The 27614-nt window shown below is 43.0% G+C and overlaps 1 protein-coding gene and 1 long non-coding RNA gene across 2 annotated transcripts in view; one reads left to right on the top strand and one right to left on the bottom strand.

Annotated features, from left to right (window-relative positions):
- The window catches only part of PECR (peroxisomal trans-2-enoyl-CoA reductase), a 29054-nt gene extending 18028 nt beyond the window's left edge, over positions 1–11026 (top strand). Inside the window, 3 exon segments of the mRNA NM_001252139.1 lie at positions 152–262; positions 7585–7696; positions 10714–11026. Of these exon segments, the coding sequence (NP_001239068.1) occupies positions 152–262; positions 7585–7696; positions 10714–10799 (309 nt within the window). The 3' untranslated portion in view covers positions 10800–11026.
- Positions 11027–19895: 8869 nt separating this feature from the next.
- On the bottom strand, positions 19896–22301 carry LOC106558309. Its single transcript, XR_005384976.1, has 3 exons — positions 22031–22301; positions 21369–21500; positions 19896–20618 (listed from the first exon to the last, which is right to left on the bottom strand). It is a non-coding gene; the product is annotated as an uncharacterized LOC106558309 (long non-coding RNA).
- Between the last annotated feature and the right edge of the window lie 5313 nt (positions 22302–27614).

Here is a 27614-nt window from a genome sequence, read left to right as displayed (position 1 = left end):
TCCACATTGTGCTCCCTGGGGGGAGACTGCTTATCCCTCTGCCTGTGTCTCTTCCTCTATCTCTGTGTCTCTTATGAATAAATAAAATCTTAAAAAAATAAAATTTAGTTTTATGTACTTTATTCTGTTCTTGTTTTATTCTCAAACATAGGGAACCATTTATTCCCCGAGTGCTGTTGACAACTATGGTCCTTTGGCAGAAAACATGTTTGCAGGGTACTTTGAGAAAATCCCAGCTAAGCGAATTGGAGTGCCTGAGGAGGTAATGTATATTTCTAACATCGATTCCAATTGCTTTCTTTTATACTTTGGAAAATTGTAACACTTGGTGTCCTTTTCACACAGTCTGGTTGGCTGATGGAGATGAGTGCTCCCATTGCCACCAGCCCATTTTCCCTGCACTTTCTGGCTCTGTGACTTGCACACTCACGGCAGTCTTTATCCGGGATTGACTGCAGTGTGAATCAAGAACAGCATGGTTTTATTGTTTCATTGCACTTTTCAGTAGTGTTATTTAATCACATGGCCTTTGTTGGTACACAGGACCCTAAACCAAATCAGGTGATTATGGCTAGGGTGGAGTTCCATACTCGATTTCTGTAAGGTGGCCAGATTTAAGTATGTAGAAATCAGAAGTTTTCTTAAAGGCCAGCAATATTAGTCTTAAAATACAATGAAAAAAAGGCTATCTTTTCTACAACAATAATAAAAATGGAAATATTTGACATAAGCTTAGCTCTCACTGACATGAAATTTATTCCTGAAGAACAGGAAAACAAGAATACATAGAGAGACATGTCATATTCCTCAATGGAGAGAATCAATTTTATTAAAATCAAGTTTCCCTTTGGTGACGGAGGGTAGCTACCCTTGTGCTGAGGGTAGCATCACAGAGTTGTGAAAAACTATGTTGTACACCTGAAACTAACGTAACATCGTGTGTCAACTGTGCTTCAATTAAAAAATAATAAAAAATAAAAATAAATAAAATCAAGTTTCTCTAAATTAATGCACACATTTAATATTGTACTGGAATTAAACACACAGATTCTAAAGTTGGTCTAGAAAAATATTAATGCAAAAACACCAAAAAAATGTTTTGAAAAAGAATAATGGGGGGATTTGACCTTTGCAATATTAGAACATATTATAATGCTGTACTTATTTAGGATATCTGGTGCTGGCACTAGAATAGATTTTAGTGGAAGAGAATGCACTCCTATATCAGTACCATGTATATATGAGGAGTTTATACAGCAAAAGTAGCATTTCAAATCTGTGAAGATAGGATAGCATAAGACTTACGGCAATTGGCTGTTTAATTAGAAATAAATTAGGCCTCCTTTCTCATATCACATACAAAACAATTTTCAAATATATTAACGTGCTAAATGTAAAAGCAAAACCATAAAACTCTTAAAATGTTTTCTAATTTCTAAATGAGCTTTCATTGTTATTTTGATATATTTCTTTCCATAAATTTGCTATGCATACCCCAAAATACCTGTGTTTATTGACTTTGTTACAAAATGGGATTCTACTGTATATACTTTTCTGCAACTTGCTACGGATGTACCATGTTATGTTTAATTAGACTCCATTGTTGCACATTTAGATTCCATATTTTCAATATTGTAGTATATCTGCAGTGAACATCCTTGAACACAGATATGCACTCTTGTGTGAGGGGTAACTTCTAGAATTCCTGAAGTAAAATAGTTCTGCAAAATACGTTTTTAGAAGATATAGTTAAATCAGACATTTGATGGGCCATTTTAAGCAAGATGCTTAGATTTCTATTCTGAAAACCGAGAGGGGTTTTAAAGGATTTTAATCAAGGGGATGATATGATCAAATTTTTATTTTGGACAGAACACTCCTTTTGTTTACATGAACTATATTATCTCTATTGTACAGAAATCAAAACTGAGAAGTAAGAAATATTTATCTGTTCATTTAAGATAATAGTAATAAAGGCATTACATGTTAAAATAAATATTTTTTATTTTTTTAATTTTAAAAAATACTTTATTCATTTATTCATGAGAGACACAGAGATAGAGGCAGACACATAGGCAGAGGGAAAAGCAGGCTCCCCATGGGGAGGCTGATGTGGGACTGTCCAAGTGAGCCAAAGGCAGACAGTCAACCACTGAATCACCCAGGCAGCCCCTGTTTTTTTATTTTTTAAGATTTATTTATTTAAAAATTTTTTTGAAGATTTTATTTATTTATTCATGAGAGACACAGAGAGAGAGCCAGAGACACAGGCAGAGAGAGAAGCAGGCTCCATGCAGGGAGCCCAATGTAGGACTTGATCCCAGGACCCCAGGATCACACCCTGGGCTGAACGCAGACACTCAACTGCTGAGCCACACAGGGCATCCCTAAATTTTTTTTAAAGAATAAATATTTTTAATTAAAAATGGCTGTATTTTGAAAAGCAAAAGAAAGCCATTTTTTTTTTTGCATTTGCTTTACACTTTTTAAGTCACTTTAATGTATGGCTTAACAGAATACAACTGGACTCGCACATCTGAGTCTGCATTCCATATATTGCTATATGTTGTTCTGTTTAAAGCATATGAAGAAAATCCAGCTTCATGTACATGTACAATTGGAAAAGGGAGGAGTGTTTTAGCAATCTTTTTAGATGATTGTGGATATTCTTTGATGTTTGACAAGTGGCTGTTTCTTTCTTTTTTTTTTTTTATGTGTGTTTTGTTATTTTTTTTAATTTTTATTTATTTATGATAGTCACACACAGAGAGAGAGGCAGAGACACAGGCAGAGGGAGAAGCAGGCTCCATGCACCAGGAGCCCGATGTGGGATTCGATCCCGGGTCTCCAGGATTGCACCCTGGGCCAAAGGCAGGCGCCAAACCACTGCGCCACCCAGGGATCCCAAGTGGCTGTTTCTTAAAGATAAGGTTGCAATGTAGGGGGATATCAAACCATGTCAGTGAACCTTTTGTAATCAGTTACATTAAAATCCATTGGGCTTTCTTTGCACTTTGATTAGATATCTCACCCACAGATGATTTTGTGACATCAGTTATTGCTCTTTTTTTGGGAAACACTGGTCCACCAAGTTATGGAAATCTTCTAGATGTTGACACACAATCCATTATACAATATCAAAAGATCACATGTGGGAGGAGTCCAAGATGGCAGAGGAGTTCATTTTGTCTGGTCCCAGGAATTCAGCTAGATAACTATCAAATCATCCTGAACACCTGTGAACACAGCTGGAGATCTAAAAGAGAACTGCTGCAGTTCTACAAATAGAAAAGCAACCGGTTTCTACAAGAATGACAAAATGGGCTGAGTGAAGTAAGTCAATCGGAGAAGGACAAACATTATATGTTCTCATTCATTTGGGGAATATAAATAATAGTGAAAGGGAATATAAGGGAAGGGAGAAGAAATGTGTGGGAAATATCAGAAAGGGAGACAGAACGTAAAGACTGCTAACTCTGGGAAACGAACTAGGGATGGTAGAAGGGGAGGAGGGCGGGGGGTGGGAGTGAATGGGTGACGGGCACTGGGGGTTATTCTGTATGTTAGTAAATTGAACACCAATAAAAAATAAATTAAAAAAAAAAAGAATGACAAAATGGAAAAACTCACCTAAAAAAAGAGAACAAGAGGGAGTACTGACTGCCAGGGACCTAATCAACATAGATATAAGTAGGATGTCAGAGTTAGAGTTCAGAATAATCGTCATAAAGATACTACGTGGGGACGCCTGGATGGCTCAGTGGTTGAGCATCTGCCTTCGGCTCAGGGCATGATCCCGGGGTCTGGGATTTGAGTCTTGCATCAGGCTCCCTCTGGGGAGCCTGCTTCTCCCTATGCCCATGTCTCTGCCTCTCTTTGTGTGTCTCTCATAAACAAATAAATAAAATCTTAAAAAAAATTATATCTGTGCTTGAAAGAAGCATAGAAGGCACTAGAGAATCCCTTTATGGAGAAATAAAAGAATTAAAATCTAAAGTCAAAATAAAAAAGGCTATTAATGAGATGCAATAAGTGGAGGCTCTAACTGCTAGGATAAATAAGAAGAAAGAATTCTATATAGAAGATACCACGAACTAGTGATATCGAATGATAGAGAATAAAGTAGCTGAGAAAAAGATAAACAACCACTGGATCACAAAGGGAGAATTCAAGAGATAAGTTATACCGTAAAGCAAAATAATATTAGAATAATTGAGATCTCAGAGGAAGAGGAAAGAAAAAGAGAGGCAGAAGGTATATTTGAGCAAATTATAGCTGAGAATTTCCCTAATCTGGGGAAGGAAACAGGCATTCAAGTCCAGGAGGCACAGAGAACCTCCCTCAAAATCAATAAAAATAGGTCAGCACCTTGACCTATAGTAGTGAATCTTGCAAATCTCAGAGACAAAGAGAAAATCCTGAAAGCCCCTTGCAACAAGAGGTCCATAACCTACAAGGGTAGAAACATAAGGCTGGCAGCAGCCTTATGTATATGAATTTAGTGCCATTGTATTACCTGCAAGGTCACTATTTCTGTGTATTGTCTCTGTTCCTTTCTGGTCTATATTACTTTTGGGCTCTCTCTTTGTTTAAAGGATCCTCTTTAATATTTCTAGCAGGGCTGGTTCAGTAACCACAAATTCTTTTAGTTTCTGTTTCTCCTGGAACTCTTTATCTCTCCTATTTTGAATGACAAGCTTTGCTGGATAAATTATTCTTGGCTGCATGTTTTTCTCCTTTAGCACCCTGAATATATCATGGCAGTCCTTTCTGGCCTACCAGGTCTCTGCGGATAGGTCTGCTGCCAGCCTATCTGGGTTTAGGTTTTATTTGCTGTTTTTCTCCAGCTCCTTTAGGTATAAGGTTAGGAAGTGTATTTAAGACCTTTCTTGTCCTTGAGAAAGGTTTGTATTGCTATATCCTTCCCTCTTAGGACTGCCTTTGCTGCATCCCAAAGGTTTTGAACAGTTGTGTTTTTATTTCCATTTGTTACCATGAATTTTTAAAATTCTTCTTTAATTTCCTGCTTGACCCATTCATTTTCCAGTAGGATGCTTTTTAGCCTCCATGTCTATAAGCCTAAACCCAGCAGGAGAAGAAAGTTGATAAAGATTAGAGTAGAAATCAATGAAATGGAAACCAAAAGAACAGTAGAACAGATCAATGAAACTAGGAGATGGTTCTTTGAAAGAATTAATAAGATTGATTAACCCCTAGCCAGACTTACCAAAAAGGAAAGAGAAAGAACTCAAATAAATGAAATCACGAATAAAAGAGGACAGATCATGACCAACAGTGAGAAAATACAATTTTAAGAACATATAATGAGCAACGATATGCCAACAAATCAGGCAATCTGGAAGAAATGGATGCATTCCTAGAGATGTATAAACTACCAAAACTGAAACAGGGAAAAATAGAAAACCTGAACAGACCCATAATCAAGAAAATTGAAGCAGTCATCGAAAACCTCCCAACAAGGGTCCAGGGCCAGATGGCTTCCAAGGAGAATCTGACCAAATATTTAAAGGAGAATTAATACCTATTCTTCTGAAGCTGTTTCAAAAAATAGAAATGGAAGGAAAACTTCCAAATTCTTTCTATGTGGCCAGCAATACCTTGATCCCAAAACCAAAGACCCCATCAAAAAAGAGAATTACGGATCAACATCCCTGATGAACACGGATGTCAAAATTCTCACCAAGATACTAGCCAATAGGATCCAACAGTACATTAAAAGGATTATTCACCATGACCAAGTGGGATTTATTCCTGGGCTGCAAGGGTGGTTCAAGTATCCCGGTATGAATAACCATAGTATGTTAGTCATTCAAGTTAAAAATGGTCTTTCATGAAGAGAGTGACTAGTTCAACTAGTTCAACTGTTAGACTTCGCTATGGAGCAGAAAAGCTAATGTGTAGTTCCCACTTGATAACACAGGATATTAAAGGATACTGCTAGCCTTTAATCATGTTTACTGATTGATACAACTCTTGTGAATGGCTTGGTGCCTCAAATCCATCCATCAAATGGATTTTGTTAAAATGAAAGTTAAGGAGAACCTATCTGAAGATAGTACGATAGTGCCTCGTTAATTTGGTAATCATAAAAATTGTATTAGTTCAGTTTAGCTCCGCGTTGAGCTCCCAAAGCAAATCAGGCATCATGAATATTTATCTTTTACCTAGCACATGGTTTCGGTTCAGTTCAGTATCATTTAATGGTGCCTGGTCTGTGGACAAAATGCTGTAGCAGGAGCTGGGTGATGCAACATTTTAAGGGGAGAGATGGATGAAGATCCTTCATTCTATGAACATGTATTAAGTACTTATTTTTATCCTAAATACAGGAGGCCATCAGTCAATCTTTCAAACAAAATTCAGCACAAAGCCACATTTATTGCAGGTCAGGCACAGTCTCTTTGAACAGAGCAAACTAGAACTCTTTCTCTTTTGGTGGGGGCAAGTGTGGTTTTAGGGGTCTGGAAGTCATGGTTATGGGGACGAGAGGGTTCTTGTTTGGCTGGCATCAGAAAGGAGCTTTTTGGGGTGAGTTGTCATTGATTGATTATACAGGCTAATATAAATCAGTCCTGGTGGTTACTTTTGATCATAGCTCAGAACTATCTGTCCCTTCTCAGGGCTGGGGGAAGTTTTCAATGATTAACTACCTGCACTAGGGATGCATGGGTGGCCCAGCAGTTGAGCATCTACCTTTGGCTCAGGGCCTGATTCTGGAGTCCCGGGATCGAGTCCCACGTTGGGCTCCCCGCAGGGAGCCTGCTTCTACCTCTGCCTGTGTCTCTGCCTCTATCTGTGTGTCTCTCATGAATAAATACATAAAGTCTTTTTAAAAAAAATTATCTGCACTACTGCTGTCCAGTAGAAATATCGTAATAGTTACATAGGTAATTCTAAGGTAACTAGTATCCGCATTAAGAAAAGTAAAAAGAAATGAAATGAAGATTGTGATAGTAATTTAATATACAATAGATAATAATATAAATAATTATATATTATTATTAATAAGGTTTTACTCAATCCAATATATCTAAACATCATTTTACGTTCTGTAGACTTTGCGTTCTTCTCTCCATACCAGTTCTGCAAAACCTAGTGTGTATTTTGCGCTTACAGCACATGTCAATTCAGAGTAACCACGCGGGCTATTTCAGGGACAAGAACAGAAAAGGCACAGGATGGTGTGGACAAGTGGGTTATGGTGGGCAACAATAGATGGGAGGAGCTGGGCTGTCAGGAAGAAGCAAGCCATGTGTTCACCTGGCTTATTCACATTGTGTGGCTTATTTGACCCTATATAATAATAATAAATTATATTAATATAATATATTATATATTATAATAATAATGTTCCTTCACCTCCTGCCATGCTAGTCACGTTTTTTAATGGTTCTCAGATAGAAAAAGGCATTTATTTGTCCATGTGCTGTCAGGTTGTGGTGCACGCCGACTTCAGGACTCATGTTACAGTTGTGTTTCCAGATGTGTTTCCTTGGGCGGGGAGGCAGCCCCCGGTGGGGAGCCTCTGCTTTTCTGTATGCACATGTGTGCTTCTGTTTCCAGATCTCCTCGGTGGTCTGCTTCCTGCTGTCTCCTGCAGCTTCCTTCATCACTGGACAGTTGGTGAACGTGGACGGGGGCCAGTCTCTGTATACGCACATATTCGACGTACCAGGTGAGCCCTCAAGAGATGCGCCATCACTAACTGTCTGCCCTTGCAGGTGCAGGTGCTTAATTTCTTAAGCAGTTACGTGTAAATGATTAGGGTTGACTCTCATGGCACATCAAAAATGTACAAAATGTTTATCTTCCTGATAGGATCTTTAAAGGAAATGTTCCCAGTCGAAGAAAACATCTAAGTATTTTTTATCGTAGTACATTGCTTTATATATTTTAAAAATTGCCTGTGTGTGCAGAGGTTGGTGGAATTTTAACCTTGAAAAATATACTCGATATGATATATGTATAAGGAGGAGATAGAAGAGGCAAAAGGTTGCTGTATTTTTAAGATTTAATTCCTTCTTTTTCCTTTAATAAGTGGCTTGTATATCTGAGCAGAAGAATCAGACCTATTAGGTGGGTGGGGTCCACGGTACTATTTTACGTGATCTTTGGGATATATATATTGAGTGAGACCATATGATTTTGCTGTATTCAACTATATTTAATATACAAAAGCAGTAGTTTTAGAAGGCTCAACCAGGGACACCTGGGTGGCTTAGTGGTTGAGCACCTGCCTTGGGCTCAGGGCACCATCCCAGGGTCCTGGGGTCGAGTCCCACACCGGGCTCCCTGCAGGGAGTCTGCTTCTCCCTCTGCCTGTGTCTCTGCCTCTCTCTCTCTGTGTCTCTCATGAGTAAATAAATAAAATCTTAAAAAAAAAAAAAAGGTTCAACCAGATATAGATGTTGCATACAAATATAAAATTCAGAAGTATTTTCACTGTTGCTAAGGAGTGTTAAGTGGCTACTAGCAAATTAAAGTGTAGCTGATGTAATGCATGTATATTTTTTTTTAAGATTTATTTATTTCAGTGAGAGAGAGAGTACATGCACATGCAGGGGAGAGGGGCAGAGGGAGAGGGAGAGAGAGTCTCCAGCAGACTCTGTACTGAGTGTGGAGTCCGACAAGGGGCTCGATCTCACTATCCTGACATCAGACCTGAACTGAAACCAAGGGCCTAGTCGGACACCGAACTGACTGTGCCACCCAGGTACCCCACATGTGTATTTTAATTTCATAGCAGGGACCTAGGTTCCTCTTCCACAGAAGAGTACTAACAATCTACACAAGGCTTCAGACCTTCTTTGCATTAATAAGTGATTAGTATGGGACCTCAACATTATTTATTATTTCCCCCTCCCATCTATATTTCTTTACTAATAACATCAGTGTGGTAATGTGCATAAGATATCGTGGTTTTAAGGCTCGTGTTTTGAAAAACAGAAATGCCGACCTGTTATGCAGTAGTTTTCAGATAGTATTTAAAGTGGCCAGGGCGGGAGGGTATTTGTCACTTTTCTTTTAGAAAGGGAAAGTAACCCCAGGTGGCTGCTTCTCCAGGCCTCCAGTGAAATAATTTTCTTTTGTAATTCCAACACTTTTGTTTTTTAAGATTTTATTTAGTTGAGAGAGTGAGCACAGGAGGAGGGGCAGGAGAGAGAATCTCAAGCAGACTCCATGCTGAGCTCAGAGCTGGATGTGGGGGCTCCCTCTCACCACCTTGTGATCATGACCTGAGCTGAAACCAAGAGCCAGAAGCTTAACAGACTGCACCTCGTAGATGTCCAAAACACTGTATTTATTAGCGTAAAAATATTTTTTAAGTTTTTGGCAAAATCAGCTGCAGCAATTTTTCTTTTTTTTAAAGTTATTTCTACCTCTTTTTTTTTTTTAAGATTTTATATTTATTTACTCATGAGAGACACAGAGAGAGAGAGGCAGAGACACAGGCAGAGGGAGAAGCAGGCTCCATGCAGGGAGCCCGATGTGGGACTCAATCCCGGGACTCCAGGATCACACCCTGGGCTGAAGGCAGGCATTAAACCGCTGCGCCACCCAGGGATCCCTACAGCAATTTTTCAAGAATATACTTCCCTGAAACAACGAGTGGAAATAGGGAGCCTTTCTGTCCTGTGTTTTCTTTAAGATTGCCAGCTCTGGAGTGACAAGGCCTGGGGTGGAAGCCCCACTCGACTCTTACTAGCTGTGTGATCTTGTGAAAATTAATTTCTGTAGCCTTCCGATTTCTTTTCTGCAAAGTGTGGTCACTTACAGCATTTTCTGAGTAAACAGTTGAGAGTATTTAATTAGATAATGCACATTTAAAGCCCTGTATCAGATACGATGCTTTTAGCTGCAGCTCACACTGGCCTAAGCAGGAAGGGCATTTATTGGCCCACAGCACTGAACAGCAAACAGAATCATCTGCTCATTGAGCTCATCAGGACAATTTTTTTTTTTCTGTAGTGTTGGCTTTATCTTAAGATGGACTCTGCTGGTTGCAGGATGGCTGCCTGCCACCCTGAAAGGCCCTTGCTTCTTTGTTCACAGGCAGCTGGACAGAGAGAGGGGAGGGGAATGACTTTGTTACAGCATTTCTAGCAGAGTTCTGAGACCTACTCTGTTTTGGACAAGCTTATGTGAGTGGCCACCCTCACCCAGGGGGATGGCGTGCCCTGATTGACTTAGCTCAGTTGGTGATCTAAGTGGGGCCACTTTCCAGAACCTCATGGATTCCCAAGTAGAAGTGGAAGCTTACTTGGAAAGAGAGGATGAGGGACTAGATGCTGGGCAGGCAACTATGTGTGCCCGGTACAAAGTACACACGTGGTTTTCAAGTCATCCTGGTTACTAAGGACGTGGTATGTATTGAGTGGCTGCAGTATGCCAAGTGCTCTACATAGGCTGTCACGTTTAATCTTCACAACTTTAGAAGACAAGTGTCTGCAATCGATGAGGAAACAGGCTCAGGAAGAGGAACGTCTCCAAATTTGAAAAAGCCAGTGCATGGCAGGGCTGGGATTCAAAACCGGGATTTTCTCAAGACCTTTGCCAGTTGTCCTAATGATTTCTTTTTCTTGCTGAGAAAAGGGGTAAGCCAGGGAAAATAAGGGGGTTTGCTGGAAACTAAGGGGACTAAGGAGGGTTATAGGTTTGCGCTTGACATGAAGTTTTCCACTTCCTTAACAGATCATGACAACTGGCCTGATGGAGCAGGGGACGTATCCTTTGTCAAACATTTGAAGAATACTTTCAAGAGTAAAAGCAAGCTCTAAGCTAAGGAAACTATAGAGGTATCTCTGGTCTCCAAATGCCTTAATATATCAAGAATGCACCTTGGTACTTTACGGGAGCTAATAATTTGTATGCAGCAATCACTATCCGCCTTTTTAACGTTATCAAATTGTACTTATGCAAAAACTATTCCCAAAATAAGTGCATTTTTAAGCCCCAACCAACACCATGTGATTAAAGATTTCTTTTTTAGGAATGGTGCTTAGCATACATTGTGATTGTGCCTTTTATTTCTAAGAAAGATATTTGAAAAATGAATATTTATTTCTAAGAAAGATATTTGAAAAAAAGATATTTGAAAAATGAAAATCAAATTGTACTTATGCAAAAACTATTCCCAAAATAAGTGCATTTTTAAGCCCCAACCAACACCATGTGATTAAAGATTTCTTTTTTAGGAATGGTGCTTAGCATACATTGTGATTGTGCCTTTTATTTCTAAGAAAAATTTTGAAAATTTCAAAAAAAATTTGAAAATGATATTTTTCAAAAAGATATTTGAAAAAAAATTTGAAAAATGAAACAATTTCAAATTGATAATAGAGGTATCATGATCTCCCAAAAGGTTTTAGTATTTAATTGTAGAGGTGGGAAGTAAATCTAAATTGTGGCATCATGATGATTCTTCAAACTAAAAATATACAGTGACTCATATTTCATAGTAGATATCATGCTTTTGGATCCATAAAACTTTATGGTAATTATCAATGTGTGATTTGTTTTGTTCACAAAATCAACTTCGTATAAGCCTCTTAATTCAAAAGAAAAATGAAGTTATATGTAGTATTTCTTGGTAGTACTTGATTTGTGTCTTAAGTTCCAATATAAAGTATTCCCTTTTCTTTTTCTTTTTTAATAAATTTATTTTTTATTGGTGTTCAATTTACCAAAAGTATTCCCTTTTCTTCATGTTTCTTTTTTGTATGCAAAACAATTGTTAAATGTCATGCAAATGTATTAGGCTTCAGTATTCTGCTTTCAACTGATTTTTTTTGGGCAATGATCCTGACTTCTGAGATGCCATTTATAAATTATGTACATTCATCTTTTTATTAAACCTCTTTCAATTGACTTATTCCCTCTTGACGTCGAGTATTTTCTTTTCTTTATCAATAATTCTCAGTGCAACGTAAAGATCTCCCTTGACTTCTAAAGGGTTATCTCCTGATAAACCCATTGTTAGTTGATAATATTGTCAAGTCAAAAATGCATTAATACACCCAACTTAGTGAACATCAGTGGCTTAGCCTAGTCTCCCTTAAACATGCCCAGAACACTCGGGCAAGATCATCTCATGCAGACTATGTGGTATTCAAGTGTTCACTGTAATTTATTGAGTACTGTGCTCAAAGTGAAAACCAGAATGGCGTATGGGTGCAGAGGGGTTGTCAGTGTCTTGGTTATTTTCCCCCTTGAGTGTGTGGCTGACTGGGAGCTACGGCTGTCTGCCACTGCCCAACATCAGGAGAGAGAGACTGTGTCCTGCACATCACCAGCCTGGGATAAATTCAAAATTTGAAATACTGTTTCTACTGAAAACCTACCACTTTCACACCATAGTAAAGTTGAAATATCATGAAGCAAACCATCATTAACTTGACAACAGCTGTATCTAATTCCCTATTCTCTGGGAAGGGACCCACAAATCTGCCATTTTACCAGGCTCCCACCTAGGCCCAGGACCAGGGTGAGGCAAAGGAGATGCCTACGGAGCAGCATTAAAGAGACGCTCGCTCTTGGATCTGCCCAAGTGCAGCGTCACAGTACACACTCAGCTGTACATTTGGTGTCCATGCTATTAGTGGAGGAAGATCAGAAATCTTTTCCTTCTAGACAACACGTTACAATGGCCTCTGGACATGATATTACCATAGTTGTTAAGAATTACAAGCCACGTTAGAGAGCAGACAAGCCCCAATGCAGGTTGGTGTGGAAGATGGAAGAGACAGGGCAGGGCTTGCTTTTCAGATTACCTCACGCTGATGACTGCAGGCAGCCCTATAAATCTCCAGTGTTGTCCTTGTTTACTTCTACCGAAGGCATGGAGGCCACCCCTCGTAACATGAGACTTAGCTACATCTTATTAGATCTTCCCTTTAGACCAATTATTGGACAGCTGATCATCATCTGTATTCTAGAATCATAAGTCTACTCCCCAGGACTTCTACACATTTCATGATAGTGTCCTGTAGGGAATGTTCTTTTGCTACTACATGTACTAAATTTTTCTGTGGACTAAATATTTCTGAATAAACTTAATCGCTCGATAATTTTGAGGCCCTGTGTGGTCAGCATTATGGTAGGAATTAGGTGTGAGGTACTGGGAAGAAAAAAAAAAAACCACGGACCTTGCCCCCACAGAGCTTACAAGAGCAAGAGAGAGAAACATGAGTCAAGCCACACACAAATTTAAACCTCCCAAATCTTCTAGGTGCCCTAAAGGGGTGCACCCCTTTAGATCATGGTGCAAAAGGCGTATAACAGAAAGAAAAAAACATCTAGAGGAAAAAAAAAACAATTCTAATCATCAATCGTGTTAAAAGAGTTTGTTGAGAAGACGACCTTTGTGGATGTTATCTCTCCCCCGCACACACTGCTCTTTTCATTCATGGCCTGTGCTAGTTGAGGTCCTCTGGGAAGCAGGTGGCAAGATGGCATGAGGTGTGCATGAGACTTGGGGAATGTGCCTGCAGAAGGTGGAGGGCAGGGAGCCCAGGAAGTCAGCAGCAGCCTTCAGACTGTGGAGCCAGGCTGACGGTTGTAAAAGAGAGAAAAGGACAGGAGTAGGCAGGAAGCATCTCAGCTTGCAGCAAAGGCTTGCAGCCTTCTTAGGCCAGATTTGTTGCATGTGAGCCTTCACAGTGGGGGGCAGAGGGGTCCCAGGAGACGCCTGGAAGGTTCTCTGGGTTCCACATGTGCACTCCTTGTCCTCACTGTACAAAAGTGGCTCTGCTCCTCCTGCTGGTGAGGGCAACTCCTTTTTTTTCACCAGCTAGTGCCTGAATATAGCAGGCCAATGTGCCCTGGGATCGACCACAGTTCGTAGCACAGTGGGACCTTACTGTGTCCCCTGGCGAGGGTTGCCTCCTTTGGGACCATGACTTCCAGTGCTGCAGAATCCAGAAACGGATGGGAAGTGGTAAGTAGAACCACTCCCTCTTACTCATTGGTTCCCAGAAATGGTCCCAAAGCCTTTGGGGAAACGCATCCTGAAAGATGGTACTCCATCCTTTCAGAAGCTTGCTGGCACGTCATGTGTGCATTGGTTGTCCTAGTCCTTTGTGAGGCTGGCTGCTTTTAGAAGCACAGTGTGTGAGATACAATCAAGGTTTCATGGTCAGGGACCCACTCGCCCACCTTTAACTGGGAAGTGAGTCACCTGATTGGATGCTGTTGTGTGGGATTCTGTGCCTTGGATCAGACTTTTTTTTTTTTTTAAGATTTTATTTATTTATTCATGAGAGACACACAGAGAGAGAGGCAGAGACACAGGCAGAAGGAGAAGCAAGGCTCCGTGCAGGGAGCCCAACGTGGGACTCGATCCCAGGGCTCCAGGATCACACCCTGGGCTGAAGGCAGATGCTCAACCGCTGAGCCCCCCAGGCATCCCAAGAATGGCCAATTCTTACCTGGAATAGGTATCTGTCACTATGAGCTAGCTAGCTAGCACAGGGGATGGGAGTAATGAGAGACTGGCTAGTGGGAAGTAAGGAGAACTGTAAAGAATATGCGAATAGGGGCACCTGGCTGGCTTAGTTGATAGAGCATGCAAGTCTTGATCTCAGAATGGTAAGTTTGAGCCCCACTTTGGGCATAGAGATTACTTTAAAAAAAGAGAGAGAGAGAGAATATGGGAATAGCAGATAAAGGGCAGCTCCTGAGCTGAGATGGCAATTAATAATTACATTCCCCAAGGCCCAAGTGGTGCATCTCTGGGCTGCCACGTGCCTATATCCCACGACTGTAAGACAGTTACCGTTGGCCCCTTTTACTTCCAGTGCTACCCCAAGGCTTGGCTCAAAGAAGGGTACCCTGTGGACTAACTGTGGAACACCAGCCTACCTGGACACTGCCTTCTTGGGAAGCCAAGACCTGGCTGCAGAGTTTCCACCTGAGCTTTAGTTTCTCTCCTTCATCTCTTCTGCACTCCTCACTTGCACGGGTTTCACTTTAACGAGAAGAAAGAAAAAAGTCGTGTAAATGAAAACTTACAGCCTGCAGCCCACCCATCGACCCCTGAGACGTGCAGAGCGTGACGCTCCTTGAGGAGTTCACGGCCTCCTTCCCAGCTTCATGTGGGTATTTCAACAAAGGCTAAAAGCGACGTCACCTTGAGAATCGTTAAATTTTGAAGGTCCTAGAGGACCCTGCCTCCAGCCTCCAGCACAGGAAATTCCTTGGAGACCTACATCATCTCCCCCGCTGCTCCCTCCACAGGCCTCAAATGTCTAAGAGCCACCTCTCAGGCTGCCAGATGCAGCTCTTCTGCCCAAGGCTCCTGCCCCGAGTTACTATAAAATCACCTTTTTGCAAGAAGCTCTCACGAGTTGTTTCTTGGCCGTTCACTATTGAGCCCAGACTTCAAGTCACAGCCTCCTCACTGAAGTGCCTGCCGGTTGAAATCTGCTCAACTCCTGGGAAGATTTGAAACCACATTCCAGAAACATGTATTAGATCGTGATACTAGGGAGCATCTGGTTCTTTTTTTAAAAAAAAAAAAAAAAGATTTTTATTTATTTATTCATGAGAGACACAGAGAGAGAGGCAGAGACACAGGCAGAGGGAGAAGCAGGCCCCATGCGGGGAGCCCGACGTGGGACTCGATCCCGGGTCCCCAGGTTCAGGCCCTGGGCCCAAGGCGGCGTTCGAACCGCTGAGCCACCGGGGTTGCCCCATGGCTCTTGTTTTATGACAGCTCTCCAAAGGGATATTTACGAGCATCTCTGCTTCCAGGCTTTTAGAGTCGGCTGGAGTCCAACCCCCTGGTTTTAAACCCCAGCTTCGACCACTTACTCTTGTCACAGCTTTGAGACAACTGAGACATTTGGATATGGATTGGGCATTAGTAGATATTATTAAATAATTACTTGTCATTAGATGTGATAATAGCAGGGCGGTTACTTTTTTTTTTTTTTTAATGTCCTTCCCTATTAGGGAAGAAATTATAGTTGGGATTTGCTTTTAAATACTCTAGTTTAGGGGCACCTGAGTGGCTCAGTGGGTCATGATTCCAGGGTCCTGGGATCCAGCCCTGTATTGGGCTCTCTGCTCAGTGGGGAGCCTGCTTCTCCTCCCTCTGCCTGCCGCTCTGCCTACCTGTGTACACTCTTTTGTTCTGTCAGATAAATAAAATCTTAAAAAAAAATACTCAAGTTTAAAGAAAAGTGGGGGAGGCGAAGGGATCAGGTGACAGGAATGACAGATGGTTAATTCTACTCTTCTCTCTACCTTTGGGTAAGTATGGAAATTCCTAAAATAAAAAAAAAATTGCAAAATAAAAATGGTCTCCTTAATTACTTGTGTAGAGGGTAACATGGGGAAGAAGTAGTTGGCTTTATAAATAAAGGTTATTTGGGAGAAATAGGAGGGGGCCTGCACGTGACATCCAGTGGTTCATGGGGGTACACGGGTATGGCAGGAGTGAAAGACCAGGTTCTAAATGGAACATGTATTTGGTGGTACAAAGCTGTTGCCTCTTAACCTGAACTCTGTGCTGCAGGCACTGGGCCTAATCCAAGTTTCTTGGTCAGCCTCCCACGCTGGTTGGCTAGCATTCCCAGTTAGTCAGTCCTAGCACAAGCCAGTTGGGTAAACGTGTAGAGTTGCAAGAAGTGAACAGTCATCCAATTATTCCAGTGACATTAATATATTGAATTCATATGCTCGAATGGGGAAATTGATATCCAATTGGTAAATTTAGAAAAACTCAAACAAATAAGTAATGTAAAAACGATATTCCTTGATTCTCTTGACTATTTGGACCATAAGCTTTTGTTTTCATCTGCAGAGACTGAGTCACAAATTTAGTTAGTCTGAGTATGGACTCAACAGAATTACCTCTTTTTAAAAATTTTTTTTAAGGTTTTAAATGTATTTATTCATGAGAGACACAGACAGAGAAGAGACAGAGAGAGGCAGAGACATAGGCAGAGGGAGAAGCAGGCTTCCAGAAAGGAGCCCAGTGTGGGACTGGATCCTGGACTCCAGGATCATGCCCTGAGCCCAAGACAGATGCTGAACCGCTGAGCAACGCCCCCCTCCCCAGTCCCTACAGAATTACCTTTTTTCAAATGCTGATACTTACCATAAACTTAAGTAGTAAAGATTTTTTTTTTCAAAGGAGTCATTTCTATGGGTGATTCACAGTAATGGTCGTTTGGAATTGCTTATCCAATTGAAATAAAGGCTGTATGTCCCAAAGCCGATTTTGTTGAATTTCTTTGGCTCCTTGTTTTCAGATGAACCAAAAGAGGGGACTGGTCTATTTCTCCCTTGGGAAAGATTGACGTGTGAGGCACTGAGTCTAGATTTGGGGTTAGTGGGATTGACTGTGACGGGGAGGGAGAAGGAGCCACCATTCTCTATTGTTAGGATGAAGATTAGGGGAATCAGGGAGGATGGGTGCCTTTATTGGATGCTCAGTAGTCCTTGGAGGAATGAAACTGAGGGGATTTCACTAAGATACAGAAGACGTTTTGTTGAGCAAGCAAAGGGGGTGTGTGTATAGACATGGGCCTTGTGGTTGCCTTCTTCAAATTGGAGAACAGAAATATATTGCCCACAAGGGGGGCCTGGGTGGCTCAGCCGTTGAGCCTCTGCCTTCGATTCAGGTTGGGATCCTGGGGTCCTGGGATCTAGTCCCGCATCAGGCTCCCCGCAGGGAGCCTGCTTCTCCCTCTGCCTATGTCTCTGCCTCTCTCTCTCTCTGTCTCTCATTAATAAATACATTTTAAAAATCTTTAAAGGAAGTAATCTTTAAAATAAATTACTTCCTTTATATAAGATAGTAAATCAAGCTGATAAAGCAAGTAGCAATAATCACATCGGACGAAATAGAAAAACAATAATCAACGATGGGTGGCACATGCTGGTCGGGAAGCGAGGACTTGCTGCCCAGTTGAGCAGTGCCGTGGCGGGTTTACAGTTTGGCTGGAGCCATTTGAAGCCTCGCGGCTGAATACTGAGATGGTCCTTCAAGACCTCGGTCTACATTGGTGGTGTAGCTGTAGCAGCTTCCCATCTGTTGAGCAAAAGAAGGCTCTCGAACCCATTTCAGATCGTTAGCCCATCTCCCAAGAGACTGTGAGGCATTTACAGTGGACAACCACGAGGAGACAGCATGGAGAACTACAGAAGCGGGTTGCACGAAATCCTTTTGGGGAGCTGTACCTGGTACATTTGCTTGTACAACTTGCAGGGTTCTGGCCTGCTCATGTATCTCTGTGTGTTATGGAGAAATGTGATAAAACTGAATGGAAAACTTAAAAACCCACTGTCATAAACTTGATTGTCTATTAACACTCAGATTGGTAGGATTCAGGCCTAAAGTTGAGGCAAACTTTTGGGGGCCTCTCACAGCCAAGGACGGGGCTCCCTTCTCCAACATTACAGTTATGACACATGGCTTCTCTCATTTTGTAACTTCGTGTCACCTTGCACGTAGGGAGTGCTTAATAAATGTTTATTGAGTAGAATTTAATCAGATTAGGAACAAGTGTGGTATAATTAATGGACCCAGGCTTATGTTTAATTTTACTTGGCTCTAATATGGGAGATTTGGCAGGCAGGAGAACACTTGGGATTACAGGGGGTGGTAGTACTTCTAGAGGTGTGGAACGGTCTTGCCCCCACATCTGAAAACGTGAGGATTGAGACCAGGTATCAGAGTGGTGTGGGTCACGGCAGCGTAGTCACTCATGACAGTAGAGTTAGAGAGGGGGACATGGTTAGAACAGGAATATGGTGAGAGCAGTATAATTAGCTCGGGGAGTCTGGTTAAGATAGTTGAACATGGGGCAGCCCGGGTGGCTCAGTGGTTTAGTGCTGCCTCCAGCCCAGGGTATGATCCTGGAGACCTGAGATCGAGTCCCACGTCCGGCTCCCTGCATGGAGCCTGCTTCTCCCTCTGCCTGTGTCTTTGCCTCTCTCTCTCTCTCTGTGTCCCTCAAGAATAAATAAATAAAATCTTAAAAAAAAAAGATAGTTAAACATGGAAAAGATGGGGATGAGGGAAGGAAGGGACACACTGTAGGAATCAAAAGGTTGAGCACCTTGGGGCGCAGGTGAATATGGAAGATGTCAGTGTCATAATTTTGCAAATTTTGTTCTGGGTGGATTTGCTCTGCGTAATATTCTGAGGATGAGCACTGCTTATTTCTCATCTTTGCACTCCGCAAGAGGCCTGGCCCGGCGCCTTGCTTATAAAGTTGGCATTCAGTACATATTTGTGAGATTGAATACTTTGGCTATGTAAGGAGATGGCGCAGAATATGGTTAAAGCTCATATATTTTATTAACAACAGTAATTGTAGCTAACGTTTGCCGAGTGCTTCCTATTTTCCTGTGACACTGTACTGGGTATTATTTCACCTCATCCCGAATGCAGCCACATGGGGGCATTGTGATGCCAGAGCCCAGATGCCCTTAACTGCCTCGCCAGTGGTTCTCGAATGTCCTCTGTGTGTCAGTTTGCAGGAGCTGCCCTGACGAATACCATACACTTGGTTGAGTTAAGCAACTTTCTACTTTCTCACGGTTCTGGAAGCTGTGAGATCAAGGTGTCAGCAGGGCTGCTTTCAGTCTGAGGCCTCCCCTGGCCTTGTAGATGTGGTCCTCTTTCTTTGTCTTCACCTGGTCTTCCCTCCATGTCTGCATCCGAATTTCTTCTTCTTTTTTTTTTAATTAAAGATTTTATTTATTTATTCATAAGAGACAGAGAGAGAGAGAGAGAGAGAGAGAGAGGCAGAGACACAGGCAGAGGGAGAAGCAGGCTCCATGCAGGGAGCCCAATGTGGGACTCGATCCTGGGCCCCAGGATCATGACCTGAGCCAAAGGCAGACGCTCAACCGCCGAGCCACCCAGGCGTCCCCCAATCTCCTCTTATAAGGAGGCCAGTCATGTTGGATTAATGACCTCATTGAACCTCAATTACCCCTTTAAAGGCTCTGTCTTGAAATACAGTCATGTTCTGAGGTATGAGAGATCAGGACTCCGACACAGGAATTTTGGAAGTGACACAGTTCAACGTGTCACCAATGTGCCTCAGAATTCCAAAGTCTTGGAAGTAGGGCCGGGCCTAGGGTCCGGGAAGTGAGGGGCATGGGGCGCAACACAGGGGCCATGCTCACCCTCTGGGTTGTTTGTACGAGTTCAGGGTCATGTCATAAGCACCTCATTAGCCTCCGCCTAGTACCATCCGTGCTGGGGAGCCTGGTAAAATAGAGTCTGGGTCCCCACCTCAGAGCTTACCATTCAGAAGGAATCGGGCAGGTCCTAGGAATCCGGAGTTTCAATAAGCATCGCCAGGGATTCTTCTATTGCAGGGGTTTAGGATCACCGCAGCCTAGAGAGTTCCTTCACATACAGCGCAATAGTTCCTCTCTTCCTCTTTGGTTTGGGAGTACATGTTGCTGAACTCATCAAATACTCCTCCGAATTTTCAGGCGGTGGGGTGGGATTCTGAAGTCCCTCCTGCAGAAAGCTCCTGTAGTCCGAGTTGCTGGGCATTGACCTTGACAGAACCACGGACTGGCTCTTTTTTGGTGGGATCCTCTCTGTCCATTCTGGATGGCACAAGCCCCTTGGACACACACAAGCATGTGTGAGCTAGAGCATCAGCAACTGCCATTACTGAGTGCAGGTCACACTTATTCCTGAGTCTGAAGCTTACAAGCCTCTCTACTGGGTGCCGGTGGCTCAGACAGTTGGGCGTCTGCCTTCGGCTCGGGTCATGATCCCGGGGTCCTGGGATTGAGTCCTGCATCAGGCTCCCTGCTCAACAGGGAATCTGCTTCTCCCTCTGCCCTTGATGTCTTCTCACTCTCTCTCTTTCTCTCAAATGAATAAAAAAGTCTCTACTACATTTTGAGGAGGGCCAAGATATTTATTCTTGAAACTGAAGGAGGAAAGACTGATAATTTTTTTTAAGATTATTTATTTATTTATTCATGAGAGACACAGAGAGAGAGAGGCAGTGACACAGGCAAAGGGAAAAGCAGGCTCCCTGTGGGGAACCCGATGGGGGATTTGATCCCAACCCCCTGGGATCAGGCCCTGAGCTGAAGGCAGATGCTTAACTGCCGAGCCACCCAGGTGTCCCCTCGGAGCAAAGACTGATTATTAAAGTTTTCTGAGTACACATTTTGGGGGAGGGAAGGAAGTGAAATCGATCCGCAGACTGTACCAAGTAAAAAGAGTGTGAAAATATGGAAAGTATTTTGCATTATGGAAAACCACGGAGTGATAAGACTGACGGATTCTCAGATGGCGGATCTTATCTATTTCTCTTCAAGAAGGAGGAATCAAGCAAAGAAACAGACAAAAATCTCACCTGACTTCATCCAACTTCGAACTGTTGTGTACAGCCTCCATAACAGTTGTTCTTAAATGATTTTCTCTCTGAGCACAATCATCCCTTTTCTTCTTTCTTAACCCTCTTCAGTGGGACTGTATGGGTTGAGCTCTGAAAGCAACAGAATCTGACCCTTGTTAACTTTAAGCAAAATAAATAAATAAATAAATAAATAAATAAATAAATAAATAAATAAGAAAAAATTATTGATTCAACAAGTGGTGGAGTAACCCACAGAATGATGGGCAAGCTAAACAGAACAACTGGGTTTTGGAAAATACAGGAACGGGAAAGCTCCAGACATCTAGATAGCAACTGCTGTTGGGCCTCTTCTTGAGAATGCTGTTTTGAAAATAATTCATGTCTCAATTCCAGCCATGCTTTCATCTTTGGCTCCTTATCCTTCAGATGCAAATTTCAGGAGGAGTGTCTCCTCGGCCGTCTTGGTCTCATGCCCATCCCTCATTGGAGGTCAGGGTCTGAGGGATGGGGGGAGTACATTCATCGTCATCCCCCCCCCCCACCCATGGGACTGGAGGAGGGTGTTCCTCAAAGGAAAACAAAGTTACTGGAAGGAGACGTGAAGCATACTGCAGAGGCAGAGACCAGAGACCCAATGGGGACCCTTGGCTGGCTTTTACCTTGCTGACATCCAGTCATTTCACTCCCTGATGTGACTTCTCCAGAGTCAGGAGGCATGTTAGCTGTCCACCTTGAGCCACTTAGGGTGAATGATGATGCTCAGGTCGGCTCGGGATACTGGCTTGTTTCAGAAGATAATCTGTTTCCTATAAGGAAGAGTGTCCTCTAGCTCTCTACTGGATTCGAGTAGCTCTTCAGAAATTAAACATAACTTCATGCAAACTCTGCGTTCCACTAAATAGCTACTTTTCTGTTTACACACATTTCTTTTTGTTTTCTTTTTGAAGATTTTATTTATTTATTTGACAGAGAGGGAGAGAACAAGCAGGGGGAGCGGCAGAGGGAGAGGGAGAAGCAGGCTCCCCACTGAGCGGGGAGCCTGATGTGGGGCTCGAACCCAGGACCCTAGGATCATGACCTGAGCTGAAGGCAGATGCTTGACTGACTGAGCCACCCAGGTGCCCCTGTTTTCACACATTTCGTCAACACAATTTCTTTTTTTTTTTTTCTCAATACAGTTTCTTAAGTGTCTACCACGTGCCTGCACTGTTCTAGATGCTGTGATGCCGAACACCCTTCTGTTTAGTGAGACCCTACCCCACATTGTTCCAAGTGCTGGGGATTCTGCGAGAACAAAACGAAGTCCTTGTTTACATGGATGGAGTCCACATTCTAGTTCACCGTGGGCTCCTCAGTGCCTGGCTCAATAAATATTTGTTGAATGAATATATGAACGACAGTGGCTTAAACTACGTTGCTGCAAGCAGAGCTTCCTGCGGAGTGCATGCCTGATGTGCTGTTGGGAGCTCAGGGATTTGATTTCCTAATTTTTCCTGCCCCGTGTCTGTCTTTTCCTCCAACTCTCACGAGTCGTCAATAAATTCTTAGAGCATACTAGCTGTTTTCAAAGCAGCTCTAGGGTCTCTCCTGCCCTGGAGAAATCTGCCAACATGGGCCAGCAGTGCTGCCTTGAAAACAAGTGGCTGATGGGTCTGTGAGTCACCACCTGCCCCGGGGGGCTGCTTACTCCCCCAACATCGGGTGCCCAGGGGCTGTTGGTTAATGTCATTGTCACCTTCTGCGGTGGATGGTGCTGGCATCAACCCGGGCAGTAGGAACAATCTAGCATCACTCTAAAAAAAGGAACGTTGCTGCTCTCCTGCAAGTGAGGTCTGGAACAGGAAATAGGATCACCAAAAACGTGGTCTCAGCTACCTGGCAGCTACTGCTGGAGGGCTGGGTAACATTGTTATTACCATCCAAGGTGCAATTTACCCCCCCCCAAACAAAAACAAAAACAAAAACAAAACAAACAAAAAAACAAGCCAGGGAAATCAGGAGGGTATTTAACTTCTGGGAAGACGAGCCAAGCAGAGACACAGATCTAACAACCCTTGGAAAGCTGATAAACAGAATACTCATATACTCATAGTAGTTAAATGAATGAGGTAGTCTAACGTGTGCTAATAAAGAGAGACATCCAAGACAGATTAGGTGGAGAAGGTTGGCAGCTTCACATGCACCTTTTATACTAACACAAAACACTGCCAAAAATAACGACACACATGACAATGCTCTATGAACATCTCACAGGCCCACAGGTGCATGTGTGTCTGGAAAAAGGTTGGAATTGTAGTGATAACCAGCTTATTCTGGAGAGGGGAGAAAATGAACAGGAGTGTGGGTCGTGGTCAGAAGAAACCAGCTGTACTGTTTCAACTTTTTTAGGGGAACATTTCATTTATAAGTTTAAAAACCGAAAATTAATTAAATTAAATTTAAAATTTTTAAAATAGTTTTAAAGATTTTTATTTATTTATTCATGAGAGGCACGGGGACAGGTGGAGAGACAGGCAAAGGGAGAAGCAGGGCAGGCTCCCTTCAGGGTGCCCGATGTGGGTCTCGATCCCAGGACCCTGGGATCATGCCCTGAGCCAAAGGCAGACGTTCAACCACTGAGCCACCCAGGCATCCCTAAAATTAATTTTAAAAGAAAAATATTAATAATTGTTAGAGCAGGCAAACAGTATACGTGATTCTTGGTAAGTCAGGGCATTAACTTCCTGATGACGTTAAATAGATGCGGTTCCATGGTTTTCTAGAAATGTCTCATCTGAAACAGACCACATAAAAGATGCCCACACACTGCAGAAGTACAAACGTGGAAAGAAATACTGTCATGAGTAAGCCAAGTAGTATTGGAACCGACATTCACCCCACCGGCCTATACTGGATTTGATCAATAGTGTTGAACTTTGACATTTCTCAGGAACTTTATGGTTTTCAAACTATCTCATTTGAATCTCAGGACTGGGTCAAGTGAAGCTGGGCCCGGTTCATCATCTCCATTTCACAGATTAGAAAATCGAGGTTCAGAAAAATTTAGTGACTTGTCTAAGAGCAAAGCTAGCAAAGGAGCAGAGCGCCTACAGTTTCCAAGGGCTGAAAACCTTTTCTGATTTATCCACTCAATAAATCCAACTCCAGTTGTTAACAGAAGCTGCCAGGCCCTAGCCTGCATCATCTTGCTGGCTGAGTTCACATCTTGGCAGCCCTCTTTACCCACTTTCTACTTAATCTAGGTGGATTGACTCACATTCAAAATCCAATTTTAGGAACTAGCGCATTCTCCTGAGGGGTTTTCCAGCCGGGGCAAGTTTACTGTCAAGAGCAACACTTGGGGGCAGCCCCGGTGGCACAGTGGTTTAGCGCCGCCTGCAGCCCAGGGTGTGATCCTGGAGACCGGGGATCAAGTCCCACATCAGGCTCCTTGCATGGAGCCTGCTTCTCCCTCTGCCTGCGTCTCTGCCTCTCTCTCCCTCTCTCTCTCTGTGTTTCTCATGAATAAGTAAATAAATAAATCTTTAAAAAAAAAAAAAAGAGCAAAACTTGGGGACGCCTGGGTGGCTCAGCGGTTGAGCATCTGCCTTCGGCTCAGGTTGTGATCCCGGGGACCTGGGATGGAGTTCATCGGGCTCCCCACAGGGAGCCTGCTTCTCCCTCTGCCCATGTCTCTGCCTCTCTCAGTGTCCTCATGAATAAATAAATAAAATCTTTAAAAAAAAAAAAAAAAGAGGGATCCCCGGGTGGCTCAGCGGTTTGGTGCCTGCCTTTGGCCCGGGGTGTGATCCTGGAGACCCAGGATCGAGTCCCACATCAGGCTCCCTGCATGGAGCCTGCTTGTCCTTCTGCCTGTGTCTCCACCTCTCTCTCTTTCTCTGTCTCTAATGAAAAAATAAATAAAATATTAAAAAAAAAAGAACAACACTTAGCCTCCATCCTGCCATGGTTGCAAGTGATAAATGATGTGGAGCTGGGGATTGAGCCCACAGCCCTGTGCTGCCTGGCAACAGCTGGTACCCTGTAATGTTGGCTTTTCATCATGGGTCTTTATCCCATCTCCCCAACTAAGTCAAGGTGTTAGGAACCTCCTCTTACTCTCTATCCTTCCATAGCCAGCCTGTCAATGAGCACGTACTGATAAGTTCCTTCAGCTTCATAACGTAGCCAGAATAGGACACAGTTAGGTGTCGCAACACATTTAAAAAATTAATATACTTCGGGCAGCCTAGGTGGCTCAGCGGTTTAGTGCCAACTTCAGCCCAGGGCATGATCCTGGAGACCCGGGATCCAGTCTTGCATCGGGCTCCCTGCAGGGAGCCGGCTTCTCCCTCTGCCTGTGTCTCTGCCTCTCTCTCTCCTCTCTCTCTTTCTGTGTCTCTCATGAATAAATAAATCTAAAAAAAAGAATGAATGCCCATGAGAATGGACACTTGAGAAAATAAACTCTTGCTCTTCCTCCTCACCCCTGCAAACCTGGTCCCCCCACACTCCTCTCTATCTCCATCAATGGCAAGTGAACCTTCATAGCTTGTCAACCTGAAACCTTAGAGTCGCTCCTTCCTTTTTTTTCACACCCTATTTCCAATCCTTTGGCAAATCTCGTTGGTTCTACCTTCGAATTCCATCCAGAGTCCATACCACCTCTACGGCGACCTCCCTGGTCTGTCCCCTGAATCTTTAGAATAGCCTCTGTTCGCATCCTTTGAACAGCCTCTGCACTCAGTTTCTTCTCAAGATAGCAGCTAATGGAGCCCTTTGCCATCTAGATAGATCATATCACTCCCTCTACTCAAAAACTTCCAAATCTGAGCTTAACTCAGAGCAAAGTCCAGCATCCTTGCAAAGTCCTACCAGGTCTCATGTTCCATCATTTCCTATGACTTTCTCCTGGCCCCCTTTCTCTCCAGGGTCCCTAGAATTCTCCTTTTCATGGGATTTTGCACAGTCTCACTCTCCCTGAAATGCTCTTCCCTTGTGATATCAGAGCTAAGCTTGCTCATCTCCTTCAAGTATTGGCTTAAATGTCACCATATTAGGAAGCTTCCTGTGACCAATCCATTTAAGTGTAGGCACCATCCCTCTCCCCAGGACACACTCACATGCGCACACACACAGACACACACACACACCCCTCTCTGGCACTTCTTGTCTCCTTCCCTGCCTTATTTTTCTCCATAGCCTGCATTACCATCCAACACACTAAAGAACACACTTGGTTTGCTTGTCTAACTCTCCTAGAATGTTTGCCCCAAGTGAATAGGGATTTTTGTTTTTCTTGTTCACTGCTGTTTCCCCCAGAGCCTAGCACAAATCTGGCACATAACAGATGCTTATTAAGTATTTGTTGAATAAATCAGTTTGGCAAAGATGAAAAATTAGATGGTACTGATTGGTGGGGGGATAGGGAAATAGCTACTTTCATATGTTGCTGGTCAGAGTACAAATTGCAGTCGCCTCCCCAGAGAGCAATCTGGCAAGATGCATTAAAATTTAAAAAGGCGTCTTACCAAGACCCAGCATTTAGCTGCCAAGCATTTACTCAATAGATGTACATGTCCAAACACATGATTCAAGGATGCTCATTGCTGCATTATTTTAATGACAAAAGGCCAGAATGAACTGAAATGTCGGTAGATGGGGGGTCTGATGGAATAACATATGGGCATCCGTATGACTGCATAATAGGAAACTTGAAATGACAGAGGAAGATATCCACTTATTGCTGTGGGACAGTCTCCAGGATCTACTGAGCGGAACAAGCCAGGGTGCAAATGTGTGCAGTGCACCACTGTTTGGGGGAAAAAAAAAAAAAAAGAGGGGGATGTAAGCCCAGTACTTCCAAGTTCCTACAAGCATACATAAATAGATACATGAGTACATAACAGCCCTGGAAAATGGCAAGAAACTAATGGCCTGTTCTGAGGGATCTATTTTTTTTTCTTAAGATTTTGTTTATTTATTCCCGAGAGACACACAGAGAAAGGCCGAGACACAGGCAGGGGGAGACGCAGGCTCCACGCGGGGGGGCCCCATGCGGGACTCGATCCCGGGGCCCTGGGGTCACGCCCTGAGCCGGAGGCAGATGCTCAACCACGGAGCCACCCAGGCGTCCCTCCGAGGGAGTTATTTAAGGGCTCGGGGGCTTGAAAACGCCTAAAAAAAGAAAAGAAAAGAAAAGAAAAAAACCATGGTGAATATAGGACTTGGAAAAACCCCGCTTCTGGGGGCGTCTGGCTGGCT

The sequence above is a fragment of the Canis lupus genome, chromosome 37 (assembly GCF_011100685.1).
Source record: "Canis lupus familiaris isolate Mischka breed German Shepherd chromosome 37, alternate assembly UU_Cfam_GSD_1.0, whole genome shotgun sequence".
NCBI classification, from domain to species: domain Eukaryota; kingdom Metazoa; phylum Chordata; class Mammalia; order Carnivora; family Canidae; genus Canis; species Canis lupus.
This window is presented reverse-complemented; position numbering and strand designations above follow the sequence as displayed.